This window comes from Thermobia domestica, chromosome 7 (genome assembly GCF_964235325.1).
Source record: "Thermobia domestica chromosome 7, izTheDome1.hap1.1, whole genome shotgun sequence".
Lineage (NCBI taxonomy): Eukaryota > Metazoa > Arthropoda > Insecta > Zygentoma > Lepismatidae > Thermobia > Thermobia domestica.
This window is the reverse complement of record NC_137460.1, coordinates 53,371,292-53,387,264: the sequence shown is the minus strand read 5'-3', so window position 1 is coordinate 53,387,264 and position 15,973 is coordinate 53,371,292. Positions and strand designations below refer to the sequence as shown.

General features: G+C 37.3%; 1 protein-coding gene across 2 annotated transcripts in view; it reads left to right on the top strand.

Moving 5' to 3' along the window:
* The first annotated feature begins 3,979 nt into the window (after nucleotides 1–3,979).
* Nucleotides 3,980–15,973, top strand: part of Ctl2 (Choline transporter-like 2) — a 259,790-nt gene continuing 247,796 nt past the window's right edge. The window contains exon 1 of one of the 2 annotated variants that reach the window (XM_081764665.1): nucleotides 3,980–4,151. In XM_081764665.1, the coding sequence (XP_081620791.1) occupies nucleotides 4,070–4,151 (82 nt within the window). In that variant the 5' untranslated portion in view covers nucleotides 3,980–4,069. The remainder of the gene's footprint in view (nucleotides 4,152–15,973) is intronic. The other variant, XM_081764668.1, reaches the window with a different exon arrangement.

The following is a 15,973-nucleotide window of genomic DNA, read 5'->3' as shown; positions in this document are numbered from 1 at the left end:
TCCGTAAATGGCCCTTCACTTAAGGACTTGATCCGAAAACTGCAATCGACAATAAGTACTTCAGTGCAGAGAAGATCGTTACACAAACGCGAAGTCTTAAGGTAAGATATTTTTTGACATGTACAGTGGCATATTTAGCCCCCCCCCCCGAAATCTTACTTACTATAGTAAAGTATATGAAATATCTTGCACAATTTTCCCATTTTCAGGCAAAGCCCCCCCCCCGAAACAAAATCGTAAATACGCCACTGGACATGTATATGAATTGACCAATTCAAAATTGAGTATCCTGAATCTGTCTGGTTTTGAAATTTTTATGCCCTGATGTAATATTTTTCTTTGTCAAACCAAAGGGTGTATGGAGGGGGGGACTATTTTAATTTGCCCCCCTGAGAGATACTGGCGACCATCATTTTTGGATTGGCGAGTGCGTCTGACTTTGAAATGTTGCGACCTCTTGCTTTCATTGAACTACTGTATTGTATATAACTTAAAGAAGGAAATTTCATAGCAGGGGTGAACCAGGACAGACTTCTGGGGAGGGGGTTGTAATACTGCTACTTAGAGCTACTTTCAAGAGCTCCAAACTCTGGGATGGATTATATTTATATATAAAATAAGAAAGTTTCCTCTCCTGTGGGAGGGCAATCGCCCCGATCGCTCCCCTGGATCCGCCCCTGCTTCTATAGACCCATATATATGTTGGGAGCAATGTTCGAAAACGGCCATTGGCCGAAGAAAGTGATCAATTCTAAGTTTGGACAGATGCAATTATCCAAAGTACGAAGAAGTCTATCATTTCGGGGTTTGGTCGCTTAATAGTATCCAAAGCTAGGTTTGGATAATTACAGTTCATCCAAAGCTCAATTTAGTTATTTCCAGTTGTTCTTGCGAGATGTCATTGCAATTTTTTATTCGTGGCGCATGCGCATTCGGAGAATATAGGGAGGGTAAAGCAGAAGTCAGTCTTCAGTCAGGCGGTAGCTTTATGTGTTAACGTGTATGCTTTCTTTGCCACTCACAATTGTTTATTCGTTGAAGTGAAATTGAAGACCGTGCACAACAATGAGTATGGTTGCAGCAGAAGACTTCAAAGCAAAACTAGACGACTACGTTCGAGCTAGTACAGCAGATAATACGTTCTTGTTATCTCCAGAGAAGTACAATGAATTGCTGTTGGAGGTGAAGGCTTCGCAAGAGAAAAAGAAAAGAGGTGAGTCACTGACGTCACTGGACTATCGTCGCCTGAAGAGATATGATGTTTTAAGTATTGGTGGGGTTGAGAAACGTAAAGATGGTGATAGTGTTATTAGGTATTTCTGTCACACCGGAGAATTATACAGTGTCATTCATAAAGCTCACATTGACACTGGCCACAAACGTTTGAGATGCTTGGACAAAGAACTTAAGCTAAAGTACTGTAATGTAACACGAGAGATCATCAATATTTATCTCAAATTGTGTGGGCAGTGTCAGTTGAAAAAGAAGCAAAAGTGCAAAGGACTGACTGTTAAACCTATTCTCAGTAATCTGCTTAATTCTAGGGGTCAGGTTGATCTTATCGACATGCAGAGTGAACCGGACAAAGGATACAAGTTCATATTAAATTATCAGGATCATCTCACAAAGTTTCTGTTTTTGCGCCCATTAAAGACAAAAAGAGCATCAGAAGTTGCTTATCATCTGATGGATATATTTTGCATTATTGGTGCACCTTGTATTCTTCAAAGTGATAACGGACGTGAGTTCGCAGCTGAAGTTACAAGTGAGCTGGCCTCAGTGTTTGGGTCGAAAATAGTGCACGGCAAGCCGCGCCACTCTCAGTCTCAAGGAAGTGTTGAGAGAGCGAACCAAGATGTTCGAGACATTCTTATTACATGGATGGCAGAAAATAGCTGTTCGTCTTGGGCTGAGGGTCTTCGTTTTGTCCAGATGAAGAAAAACAGGTCCTTCCATAGGGGCATTAACCGGAGCCCCTACGAGGCTTTGTTTGGCGTTCCCATGAGAAATGGACTTTCGGATTCATCTCTTCCATGTGATTTATTACGAGACTTGACCAATGAGGAAGATCTACAAGAAATATTGGCTCGTGATCCACATTGTGACACCATGCAGGAAGGGGAAGGCTCAGGACAGGATGTACAGAATTCATTGACTCGTGATCCACACTGTGACACCATGCAGGAAGAGGAAGGTTCAGGACAGGATGTACAGAATTTATTGACTCGTGATCCACACTGTGACACCATGCAGGAAGAGGAAGGCTCAGGACAGGATGTACAGTATTCATTGACTCGTGATGTACAAGAAGACACTTCAGGACAGGACGCACAGCATTCATTCGTTCGTGATTCCCTTAATAATCTTCGGCAGGAAAGAGAGACTTTTCCAGAATTTCCAGCTTCTTTAGAGACCATCAACACTGCAATTGTGGAAGCAAATGAATCTCCATGTCCGTGCGCAAATCAAGAAAAAAGATGCAACATCTGCACAAGAAGTGAGAGTATACGAGAGGCACGTGAGGGATCCAAAATACATTTAAAGCGACAAGCAAATGAAATGTTAATGGCGTCAAGTAAAAAATTCCCTCGTGCAGACGTAGGACAAACTGTTCTAATCAAAATCCCAGAATTGGACAGAGGCAGAGCTGCTCCGAGGAACGTCATGGCTGTGGTTATGGGGAGAAACGATAACGATCTCTACCAGTTGGGGACTTCTTCGGGAATTATTAGAAAGCTGTACGCGCGCAATGAGTTCCAGTTCGCAGATGAACAGTTTCTTCAGATCAGTGATGTTCCGCAGAGAGACATTTCACTTAGAAGTGTAGCTGAAGCAGAAACACACTCCAGGCAGGGGTTTATTAAGTGCGGCTGCAGGAACTTCTGTTTGAACAAAAAATGTAATTGTGTAAAGAAGGGTGTAAAGTGTAACTCAAAGTGTCATTCCTCAAGTGCGTGTAGGAACAAGTAACTGGACAGTTGACCTATTACAATGTACTTGAAGAGCCTGTATATGTGGCGAATCTGCATTTCAGTTATTCCATTTTATAACTGTAAGTTCATTATATTTTTTCGCACTTACAGCTTAAAATTTTCAGCACACGTTTTTCAAATTCTTCACTGTTTCATTGTGTTAATAACTGAACTTAAAACATTTAACGCACTTTGCTGTTAATGCTTAATTAATTATTGTACTTATTTTTATATGGTGCATATTTTCTAAAAGTCTTCTAAAAAAGAAAGTAAGCTGAATTAGAAGGAATTAATACGAAGAACTATTTTTATTCATATACGAATTTCATACTTCTTATTTGACAGAATTTTGTGATATACATTTTCATTTCTTAAACATTGAAAAATAAAAATCTTGTAAAATGTGTAAAATGTGAAAAAATTAATAAATTTTTTTCTTATTTTCCTTTCTAAATTGAGCTTTGGATGAACTGTAATTATCCAAACCTAGCTTTGGATACTATTAAGCGACCAAACCCCGAAATGATAGACTTCTTCGTACTTTGGATAATTGCATCTGTCCAAACTTAGAATTGATCACTTTCTTCGGCCAATGGCCGTTTTCGAACATTGCTCCCAACATATACAATAAAAAGTGTTAGTGGTGTTTGTTAAAATGCTAAAATCGAAGCTGTAGACCCACACTAGCTGTTTGGAATTATCATATACGTCAACACAGAGAGAGAGAAAAAAAAATTTTTTTTTTTTTTTCATTTAACTATGATCACCAATCTCTAGTGAAACTAAACATGACCAAGTACTTTTAAAAACCAAATAACAAATTAATATTTTATGCGTTTATCTAATATATGGAAGAACGTATAGATAGAACAGAAATTATGTTATTTCTCATAAAGAACGAAAAATCTTATGTGTTGATTCTCATATTACATGCGCCCAATACCATTACAAACTCAAAGCAGAGCAACAGCTGACTAGCGGCATTGCGCGTAACGATTTTATTCTGTCTTCTGCTTGGGGGTCTCCCACTGTTTTCAAGTTGTAGTGGATGTGTGCGGGTGCTTCTGAGAGAAGCTCTACGAACAATTTCGCAGGGGATGTCACAGGATTCTGGAGATCATGTTACAGAGAAAAGAAATGATGCTAGGGAGAGCGAAGACTATATTGATCCGAAATATGGTAAGTAAATTAGACTATAGAGAGAGACAAGTCACACAAGTGAATGCTGTACGTACTTGCTATGTTAAGATGGCATAGGGACCAAATGTATTTTGTTCTGTTTTTAACATAGTGAATATTTGTAAGTACGATGTGACAGTCCATGTAAACGCAGTTAATATTCAATACAAAATTCGAAAATCGTTTTAAATGTAATTCAGCACTTCATAGTGTTTCAAACCTATTATTTTGCGATACACTTACGATTTACTATGTATTGACACTTGTATGAAAGCATGTGTGTAGGAATTCCCTCAAGTTGAGTAGGCCCTATTTTGTAAAATCACCATATTGCAATTTTAAAATATAAAATGCTTTATTATGAATAGTAATAATAATTTATGCAATTTATATTATGTAGTTTTACGATGATTACAAAAAATTCTCGGTAAAACTTGTGAGACATTTACTCCCCAATTCGTTTTAGTGTCTAACAAGCATTTCTTAATTTATGTTTAGAGTTCCCTTGTGGATAAACAGCGTACGCGCCTTTGGCGTGAGAATTCCGAGTTCGATTCCCGACTGGAACTCATGTGGTTCGGATTCCACGTTAAGCTGTAGGTCCACGTCTTATTGAGATTCGCTGCTGAAAGAGACGCTAAACTGAAAATCAAGTCAATCCGATTTGTGTTTATAGTGCATGGTGGCTCAGTGGTAAACACCGTGCTCGTGGGTTTTCTCGGGGTTCTCCCGTTTCCTCCCACTTTCTTCATTCCACCATTTCATTCATTTCTCATAATCACCATCTCCTTTAGCCTAACCGGCATAACTGTGAGACGTAAAACTCAAAGATTTCATTTCATTTTTTGGCTCAGTGGTAGAGCTTTCACCTCTGATGCGAGGGGTCCCGATCCCAGAGCATGTAAGTAAGTAGTGAACAATATCGAGTCCATGAAATTTTATCGGAGCTGTCCCGTTTCTTTTCATATTTCCATTTCACGAATTCACAATCATTTACTTTCATTAATAATTATTCGTCTCATTTAGCCTTCAAGTAGGACATAAAACTGAAAGACATCATTTCCTTCATTTACGATTTGTTCTGGTTCTGAGCTAGCAAGCGCTCTTCAATCCGGATTCTATGAGTCGGCATCAGATAATTTACCCCTCCCCCGCCCTTTCCTAAAAAAGAACAAACCTTAAAAGCTATGACTTTTAAGTATGTTACACATAATAGCATTAATATAATAATAAACCGTTAATAAGAAGAGTTGTAGGTCAGTGATAACATACAAAGTTACAGTATGTTTGTCATGAATTCACCTTAAATTATGAATTTTAAATATTACATTCTTCATATATTTCAATTTAATACCAGCTTTTTGCGGCCCTCCAAAACTTGTCCCCTCTCCCCGTGCAAATGTATGTATTGCTCATACGGTAGAACCGGCTCTGGTCAACACATTCCGTAATCTGGCATTAATTGAGCTGCAAGAATAATCAATTAAATAAATGTTTATTGTTGGAATTTAATTTTATATTCTATAGAATTATAAACAAGAAAGAATATTTTAAAACATATAATGACCAAACATTTTGTACAGTAAGATATTTATATCATTTGCACAGGCTCAGAATGTTCATAAACATATAAAATACAAGTTTTAATATATATTTGCGTAAAAACTATATTGACGACTGATGATCCGGCATGGTCGTGGTCCAGAACATGCCGGATTAAGGAGCACTTACTATACAAACTTAAACATGTGATCCAACGATTGCATAACTTTATTTGCAGTCGCAAGATCTGGATTCACATAAACATATCTCACTTTACTAACAGTGGTTTCGTCGTTTTCTCTAGTAAATTAGTCGCAGTTGAGCATACTCCAACACAGCAAAAACCATCACAGATACATACACTAGAAATACATTTAATCAGGTATATATCTATATATACATACTTGGGTAGTTCGAAGAAGGTATAGTTCTCCCTGTAAAGTAGTAATTTCTGTCTCGCAGATGTATGACGTAAGAGCGGGGTTTTACAAACAGAGCTAGAAGAAAGAGAATAGGTACGGAAAAGAGAGAACGTGATACGTGTATTTGAATAAAACTAGGTTGGCAGTGTACGATTAGTTATGAATCCACGAGCAGTGCATCTGCAAAACTATCCACTACGCTTTGTTTGCCTGTCGTCACTGTCCTCTATCAACGCTAGGTTTGTTGGTTTCATGCTCTCTGAGAGTGATTTATTGAGAATTCGAACCACAAACTGTCACACCACAGATCATCATGGTGAATTAAATGACTGATTTAGAACTTCGGATATAAGAGTAAACTCAATATTTTCATTTAAGGTTTTGTGCACGACGTTTTTCGTTCAAAACATTTTCTGGCAGTAGCGTACGCAGGAATTTATTTCGGGGGGGGGGGTCCAAACTCAATATGAGGTTAATTCGTATTAAAATTCCTAAAATTGACCCTTAAATTAGCCTAAATTTACACGAAAGTCGAAATTTCGTGGGGGGGGGGGGAGTCCGGACCCCCAGGACCCATTTCCTGCGTACGTCCCTGTTTTCTGGGGTCAAACCAGGAAACTTCACGTAAAAGTGAGTTTTATTGTACTCTAGTTATGGCTAATATAAAGTCTGGAACTGGTGCTAAAGACTGTTCTTATTCTTATGACATGTTCGGTCAGAATTGCTGCAAACTTAATGAAAGTTCTTTTTTTATTATTATTATAATAACGAAGATTTCAATTCTGCTTATTAATTTTTAATTACCAGTTCTGTGTTTAATGTTTGTGCCCTATAGGTTAGAGATACACTATAAGAAATGAATTACGGTGATGTAATTAATAATGAAATTTAACACTCATGCTCTAGGGATAATTGATTAAATGGATCAAGATCTTTGTAACCCATAACAAGTAGTCAGACCCATGAACCGGAGTGACCAAGTCTAACCTGGACAGACTCATGACCCAGTAGGACCCGGAGACGAAACTACATCATATAGACGTGTGAGGCTGCTAGTGCAATTCTAACGAACATGATTCTCTACTTTCCCATTGCTTTTTCACTAAATACCATTTTCTTCCTCACTTGTTTGCGTATGCGTGTCAGACATTGCAATGAAAGATAACTACAAGGTTTATTAGAGTACAAACGCCGTCAGGATCACAGAAAATATAATTTACTTGTTTATTTTAAGAGGGATCATCAAAGTTTAATCAATCTGTAAAACTTATTTAGATATTGCTGAGCCGAAACAGTGTTTTGTTAAATGCTCTTGTATAATCTATGCTCAAAAACCACGTATGGTAAGACACGAATGAACATGAAATTGTATTTGAAATGTTCAAGACATAATATCTTGATTAAGAAATGTCAACAAGGAACGGAACAAATGAATGTTTGAACTCGAATAGTGAACATCATTCAGCCACTATAAATTTCTGCAGTAATGCTGCAGAAATGATATTTCGGCTGCTTCTGGGTCACCGGATCTGAGAAGCGAGTCCCAGATCCGAGTGACCCCGACAAAAGTCGTTACCCATGACCCGCTCCATTGCTGCTAGAGAAAACTCGACCTAGCGACTGTCACACTTCGTTCTTAAAATGAAATGAAATTTCTAGTTTTACGCTCCACGATTATATCATATAAATTAAAGGAGGTGAATGATTTACGAAAGAGAATGATTATGAATGAGAATGTGGAAGAACACCGGGAAAACCCACTGATACGATGTCCGCTACAAATCCACATTTCCTGACATTGAAACAGGGATCTTTCCCACCAGAAGTGAGTCCTCTGCCATTGAGTCACCGTGTTCCCCATTAGCCTTGCGCTAAAGATCAGTTAACTATAAAGGCCAGTGAGGGAGATTTTGCTACTTGTACGATATCGCATTTAAAACAAAAAAATGTGTTAATGTACACAGGGCCGTAACTTGTGGGGGCAAAGAAGCCCCCGCCGTTCGAGAGGGCCCACTTTAAGACAAAATTTTCTTACTTCACATACGATATGAACATGAAATTATAAATGAAGCATCAAACAGGTTCACTACATTACACAAACAAAATAGCACACGAAAGGTAAATAGAGTGGTCCAAAAGTAGGTATACAGTCGTGTGTTTTTTATATGTAGGTCTGTATAGTACTTTTGGACCACTCTGTATAATAAAAATGATTCGTTGGCCCATTACAGTAAAAATTGTCTACTATTAGGGGCAATAGATATAATATTTATTCGTATGGGTTTGAGATTTATCAATATTGTTCCCTTAATTAATTTGTCATATATGGAACGGGCCCGGGGGCGTAACTAGCAACCCTGTAGACCTTGGCGTGCGGGAGGGCCCACAGGTTTCGTGAGGCCCACAAAGAGTAAGAGAAGGGTGGTGCCCTGGAATTTCGAGGGAGGTAGAAAAACAACTTTTTCTAGGGGGGCCAAATATTAATGCTTCTCCTCCCCCCCGAGAAAAAACTAATTTACGGAGCTGAATGTGCCTAGTATTATGATATTAAGAGTTACGGCCTCTTTCGCAAACAAATTGTTTGTGATGCCATCTTTGATGCGAAGCCCTGAAGCTCGGATCTCATATTAAACTATAGAACTGTAGAAATATAGATAACATACAAAATATATAGAACTGTCTATACAGAACTATAGAACTTTATAGATAACATGGCTATATACTTATATTATATTACATGATTCAAATTGCATAATAAGCTATAAGCCCATGTCTCATATATCTTTGGTGCTGAGAGGAGAGCTAAACTCCAGTTCAATAATTATAGAACTGTAGGACTATGTTTCATTTAGCGTAGGCGTTGGAAAGGGGCATTGATTTCTAAATAAATAACAATGTGTTTTGTTTGAGTAGTTATAATGACGTAATTTTCATAACACGCTCATATTAGTTAATGGATTACCTTTGTTGTTTCGGAGGACAAATACAAGATGGCTCAAGGTATTTATTATACAAAAAATCAGATGAACACACGTATTTTGCTTATTGAAGAGAAATTAAATAATAAAAAAAGACCGCAATTGCACCTGCATTGTAGGTAAGCCAATAAAATATGTGGATGAATTGAAATGAGGTCAAATTGCACGAAAGTGCATTGCATGTACGTTATATTTAGATTGTTATTCAGTTTACTGGTCAGTTTTTATTGTGTGAATTGAATAGTGGTCAGTATTATTCTGGCCTTGAAACTTGATAAATCGAAGCGATGCCTTTATATGTAAAAATCAATATAGAATGCAGTGAACGATGCTAGATTAATTCATGTGATCTATTCAGTTCAGAATATGTCTATCGTAGTTATATTGATGTCATTGAGTTCTTAGAAAACTGTCCTATTTACACTTTTTTTTTTAAACTCGTAGTTTAACGTCTTCTTTTCAGCGGTAAGGCTAGATGGGAAGTGGACGTACGATTTAGATCTACAGAACGCCACACGTTTATGCTCTGTAGACTACAAGAATCGATTATAAATGTAAGAGAAACATGATCAAATAAACTCTTGTAAAGACAGTAAAGAGGATCAAGCGAATTTTTAATTTCGTCCGGTATATGTCAACCTCTGGAGGATATTTAGTGCCATCTAACGGTGAGATGTGTAACTTCTAGTATTCTACAATGATACACATTTGTTTCATTCGCGCACACAACCATCGTTGATGTTACTGTTATCGATAAAGGTCTTAATGGATTGACTCCAGGCCCGTATCTACTGGAGGCATAGAGACCGGATCCCCTAAAATTTTTACTGGCCCCCTAAAATTTTCACGGTAGGCTTGCAAATGAACTATAATATGGTGTTGAACTATATGTTTGGATCGGGCCCCCCTACATTTTTGGGCTGGCTACGGACCTGATTGACTCTATTAATGAAATTGAGCGAGACAATCGCTTTTGCTTTCTATAGCAATAATAATAATAATAATAATAATAATAATAATAATAATAATAATAATAATAAAGTAATTCGATTACGTTCAAATGTTATCGTGTGGAATAACGGACAGACAAAAGTAAACGTCACCCTTTAAAATGATAACGGATTGACTTCATTAACCTTTAAACGCCCATTGACACAACTGCTGCAGGCTTTAAACCCCAATAGCTCATCCCCTAATTAAGGTAAGAAGATGAATTTGGTACCAATGCATTTCTGAAGGATGCAGCTTTCCGCCGGTGTACATTTTATGTATACCACGACGGGGGGAGAAGGGTAAAGGTCGTGTTTTTTTCAACAGGTTTCTTTGGGGGGTATTCCCTCCATTGGGGGTATACTCATAAAAATTGTTATATGAAGCAATGAAGTAAGCCACTACATGGTAATATCCTGTATTTATGCTTTTTGCTTATATGGGGAAAGTAGGGAGGGGGCAAAATTGGCCATTTTTTTTAGTCTAAATTATTTTGACGTAAATTACATTTATTTTCAGGACGGTTCCTCCAGGTTTCTTCTTCTATGAATATGGTGGCAATTGCTCGAATGTTATCTCGTTGGAATCTTTGGTCTATAAGCTTTCCAATCATGACTCTGTGATATTTAGGAGGGTCACCGGAGCCCCTAACGTTGGAGTCTACGATTTTGTTAAAATTCCTGGTGGGTTTATTAAGGTTAACGAACTCGGTTGAGATAATTGTTGTAACTGCCGTGTGGAGTAACGGACGGACATACGTACGTACTAACATTACAATCCTACTTGCGTGATCCTAATGAATTGGTAGAATGAGAAAGTGGAAAGATACGTTGCAACCACAGAAGCCATCTAATCTCACGTATGATCAGACCAGAAGGAAGAGTTTTACCACTAAACGACCATCTTCCTGACAATGTGAAGCACGAATCATTTATGTCCCATAATAAAGGTCATCTCGGAACTAGGTATTGACAGAAAACATGCCTAGCAACCACTCGACTGTTCGTGAGTAATTCTAATTTATACAAACGGCCAACCAGCGAATAATAATAGGGAAGTATGAAGCTCAGTGGTAGAGCGCTCACTTCTGGTGTGAGGGGCCCTTGGTTTGATTCCAGGACATGTGAATTTGTTGTGAAAATCATCATGTACTTGGATTTTATCTACATCGGTAGTTCTCAAAGTGGGGTCCGTGAGACCTAGCCAGGGCGTCTGTAGTTGTTAGGGATGCGCACGAGTCGAGTCGAGTCGAGATTTAAGCCTGTCTCGACTCGACTCGAGAAAATGTTGTCTCGACTCGAAAATATGTTGCTGTCTCGACTTGTGTCTCGACTCGACAGTCTCTGTCTCGACTCGACTCGACTCGAATTCGAGTCGAGACGTCTCGAAATTCGAGTCGAGACAAAATATACGAGTTAAAATATACACACACATCACCCAGACCATTATGACTACCTACCTAATTGTTAGTATGTCCACCTTTTGGCACGAATAACAACGGCAACGCGTCTTGGCGTGGTCGCAATGTTCCTCGGTGGGTCGCTGGAGAGAGTTGGCACCACATATGCACACACAGGTCATCTAATTCCAGTAAATTCCGGGGAGGGGGTGATGCACCCTCAGGTCACGTTCAATCACATCCCAGATGTGATCGATTGGGTTCAGATCCGGAGAGTTTGGGGGCCAGCACATCACTTGGAACTCGCTCCTGTGTTCCTCGAACCACTCCATCACACTCCTGGACTTGTGACATGGTGCATTATCTTGTCGAAAAATGCCACTACCGATGAGAAACATGGCCGTCATGAAGGGATGTACGTAGTCTGCAAGAAGCGTGTGACGCCTCGGCCGTCATGGTGCCTTCCTCGAGCTCCAATAGACACAAGGATGCTCACCTGAATGTTCCCCAGATAATAATTAAACCGCAGCCAGTTTGTCTCCGCCCCCCCCCCCCCGTACAGATGTCAAGGAGCTGTTCCCTTGGAACACGACGGATTCGCACCCTCACATCGTCATGATGAAGATGATATCGGGATTCATCAGATAATGCAACGCTCTGCCATTGTGCCAAGCTCTAGTGGCGATGGTAACGTATTCATTTCAGTTGTAGTTGCCGATGTCGTGGTGTTAACATTCGCCATCGGTAGGAGTGTTCGGTGCACTGTGTGTTCAGACTAGTGTTGTGAAGGTCTGTGAAAAAAACAGAAATTTTGGGTTAAAAAAAAGTTTTTTAACGGTTTTCCCGAGCTGGGGAAAAAACGGAAAATTTGGGTATTATCAGAACCATCACTTTTGCTAATCACAGAATCATTTTAGTTAATATGTTAATTCAAACATATTTCATACAGATATCTTCATTGTTCTATGTAAAATTCCGGAAATTTTGAAACCATTAGAAAAAAATAATTTGTTCGGAAATATTGGCAAAAACAGGAAAATATAGTTTAAAAACTATTTGTTGGCCTGATGCTAGTAATCTTACTTGCTGTAACATGTCTGCAACATATACAGTGGGAAGTCGAAAATTCGAACTAATTGGGACCACAGGTAGTTCGGATTTTCAAATTGTTCGGATTTTCGAAAATGACCAAGAAAATGCCATTTAGGCTTACATATACTGTACGATATGTTCTTATATCGATACAGTGGTTATTCAGTACATACAGTAATTACAATACCGTACGTAAGGCTACTTACATTTAGTGTTTCTGAAGAACCTGCTTGTACTCTAAATAACACTGTTCTTGTAAGTCACACTTAAAATTTATAGGCCTAAGAAAAAAATAAAAATAAAAATACATGACGAACAATTACATATAAATGAACTTTTGTAAAAACACTGACTTCACATAACGTCGATGGACACGCTATTGTTTGTTTCTCGCTAGCGTTAAGACAAAATGTAAAAAGCTTCTAGGGACCGCGTTCGGATTTTTGACGTTAGGATTATCGACGTCCTACTATATATGCAATGTATTTCGCTAACGGAAACATACTTAAAGCAACAGGTTTTAATTCTACTTTACACACATACACCGCACAAGTGAGTAAATTTGAGCAGCGAGAAATATATTAAGTGAAACTTCCGTTAGTTATTATTACAGACTAGCAGAATATCCGTTCTTCGCACGGGGAGAATACGTTTCATTTTGGACGCAAAGGGCACCAAAACTGTCCCCAATGAAGTTGTGGAGCCCCAAAACTATGAATTTGACATTAATACCAATAATTTTCAATTATCTTTACATGTCACCATCCCCCTTAGAGTACTAATGGGGCTGAATTTGTGGATTTAAACGGCTGTTGATCTCAGCGAGTATGGATTCGATGCCATTTTCGATCATGTATATATATATATATATATATATATGTATATATATATATATATATATATATATATATATATAATATATATATATATATATATATATATATATATATATATATATATATATATATATATATATATATATATATGAAAGAATACTTCTGTCCGTTGCCATAGAAACCGCCGTTTCTAGGGCAACAGATCCTGTCACGGTTAGCCAAAATTGAAAGAAAACGTAAAAAAAAATTTAATGAAGATAAAAGAGCTAATGTAGAGGAGTCGCTACAAATTAATTCTCTTTAACGAGGACGATTACGAAACATCACCTACTGATTGAAATCCAGATTATTTTCCAATAGAGTAACTTCCAATAAACCTTTTGTTATTGTTAATTATTCCATATCGGACTCCCGAAGAAAACTCATCGAAACAACTTATTGACCGTGCCAATAGCGACTACTCTCAACCATGACTCCGTTTTCTTTCATTTAGAAATAGGAAAGAAAGAGAAGAAAGTAGAAGGGTAAAAGAAGGAGGTAGGTAAAGAAGAAAGAAAAGAAATAGGGTATTTTAATGAGAAACAAATTACTGGATAATTCCGGAAATATAGTAAAAGGTCGGGAAAGTCGTTGAAAGATGAATCATTCTAAATGTTATTAACAACTAATCAATTTTGGAATGCGTCGGAATAGACACATGTTCCCTCATACCACCCAGACCTAGCTCCAGGCACCACGATCATGGGGTTGCCCAGACCTAGACCTGGAAATGAGAAAAGTGAAGTTTAATTCTTTGTAAAGTTATTCCAACCGGTGATTGATAACTATCCAGCACCTGAACTCTGTCCTCTAGGATCGACCACACATATGAATTAGCCAAGAAAAAAAAAATCAAACTTATAAACTCAATATAAATTTATGTATCGTATCAATAAGAATCTCAACTTCCTGGAAGAAAGATGTCGTATTTAGGCTTATCCTGCTATTTTTGCTTCACTCCTCGAGCCGATTTAAACCGTTAGTGACGGTCCTTCATGACCTAGGTTATTTACCTTAACACATATATTAAAACATGACACATATATTACAGATGTTAATATGACAAATGATATCACTAAAATTACTTATATTAAATCTATCATGCATTCACACGCTCACTCACTCAGGACAGTGTATATATGGTTAAAGGAAACCAACTAACTACAAGGGTACAAATAGTTTATTACATTCATAGTGAAAAAAGAAAGACAAACATATAATTATGAAGAAAATATTAAAAGCACAAGTTCTTGGTTATATATTAATAGAGTACATAGTATTATATTTTAGTAAATTTTATATATTCAATCATATTGACAAATGGGAAAAAAAAATAATTACATGTATCATATCTTAGGCATGCTAAAACAAAATTATGATTTGCGACATACGCAAAAGAAAAAAAACTTATTTCACTTAAAAAAAATTGGACGAAGAGGAAAGAAAAAAAAACTTTTTGGTGTATTAGAACTTATATGAGTCTCTACCTCACGTCGAGATATTAAAATATTAATAATTTCGAGCGTCCAAATCACAACTCACGCACTAGTCGTAGTGTCCAAAACGTTTCGCTCCATTTAACTTAGTTTGTGGTCATTTATATATATCTCTATATGTATATATATATATCTATTGGTTTACAAAACCATTCGTCGTCTATATTTGGTTTGTAACTGGTAACAGTTTATATCTGCAATCGCACACTGCTACGTCTATACCCATCTAGGGATTTCGAGAAAATAACTTTCACTAGAGGAAGTTTCTCCTCTTAGACGGTCTATTTCCAAATTTATTAATCGAATAATTTCAAGTTATTTATCCAACACTGGGACACTTCACGAGACCTTTCATTAGGATCACTTTCGTATATGTTTATACATGGTTCGGATTAAAAAAAAAAAATGATCTTCCACAGGTGTACGGAGTATGATGGTTCAAATTGAGGATAAAAAAAAAACTGGTCAAGTCACAGGATACATATGAAGGTGAGACGGATTCAAGGTACACTTTCCACAATGGTTTTAGGTTAATTGTTCAGGGATAATATTTGTTATGATGTGGGTAACGTTTAGACCTGCCGATATTTTTTTTCAATGCATGCCATTATATAATTACAGAGGTTATCACTTACATTGATTCAGAAGAAAAGGAAAATTACTTAAGTGCACGGCGGTATTCTTAACAAAATCTACATTCTTAAATTCGTCGGAAGACTTCTGGTAAACTATAGCAACCAATACACGTCTAGGGGGACAGACACGAGCGCTCTTACATATATTCATAATACATTTAATATTATACTTTTACTTTAAAATCATATTCACATATTAAGTACATATACATTTCGACGTATTCATTTCTCTCTCTCTCTCTATATATATATATATATTTATATTCAATAAATGCGCACACATTTAAATTAATCACCCCAATAATAAAATCTTTACAAGGTTGCAAACATTGTCCAAAACAAATGACTTCCGACATTACATATGAAAAAGAAAATCGCTTTTCTACCTGATAC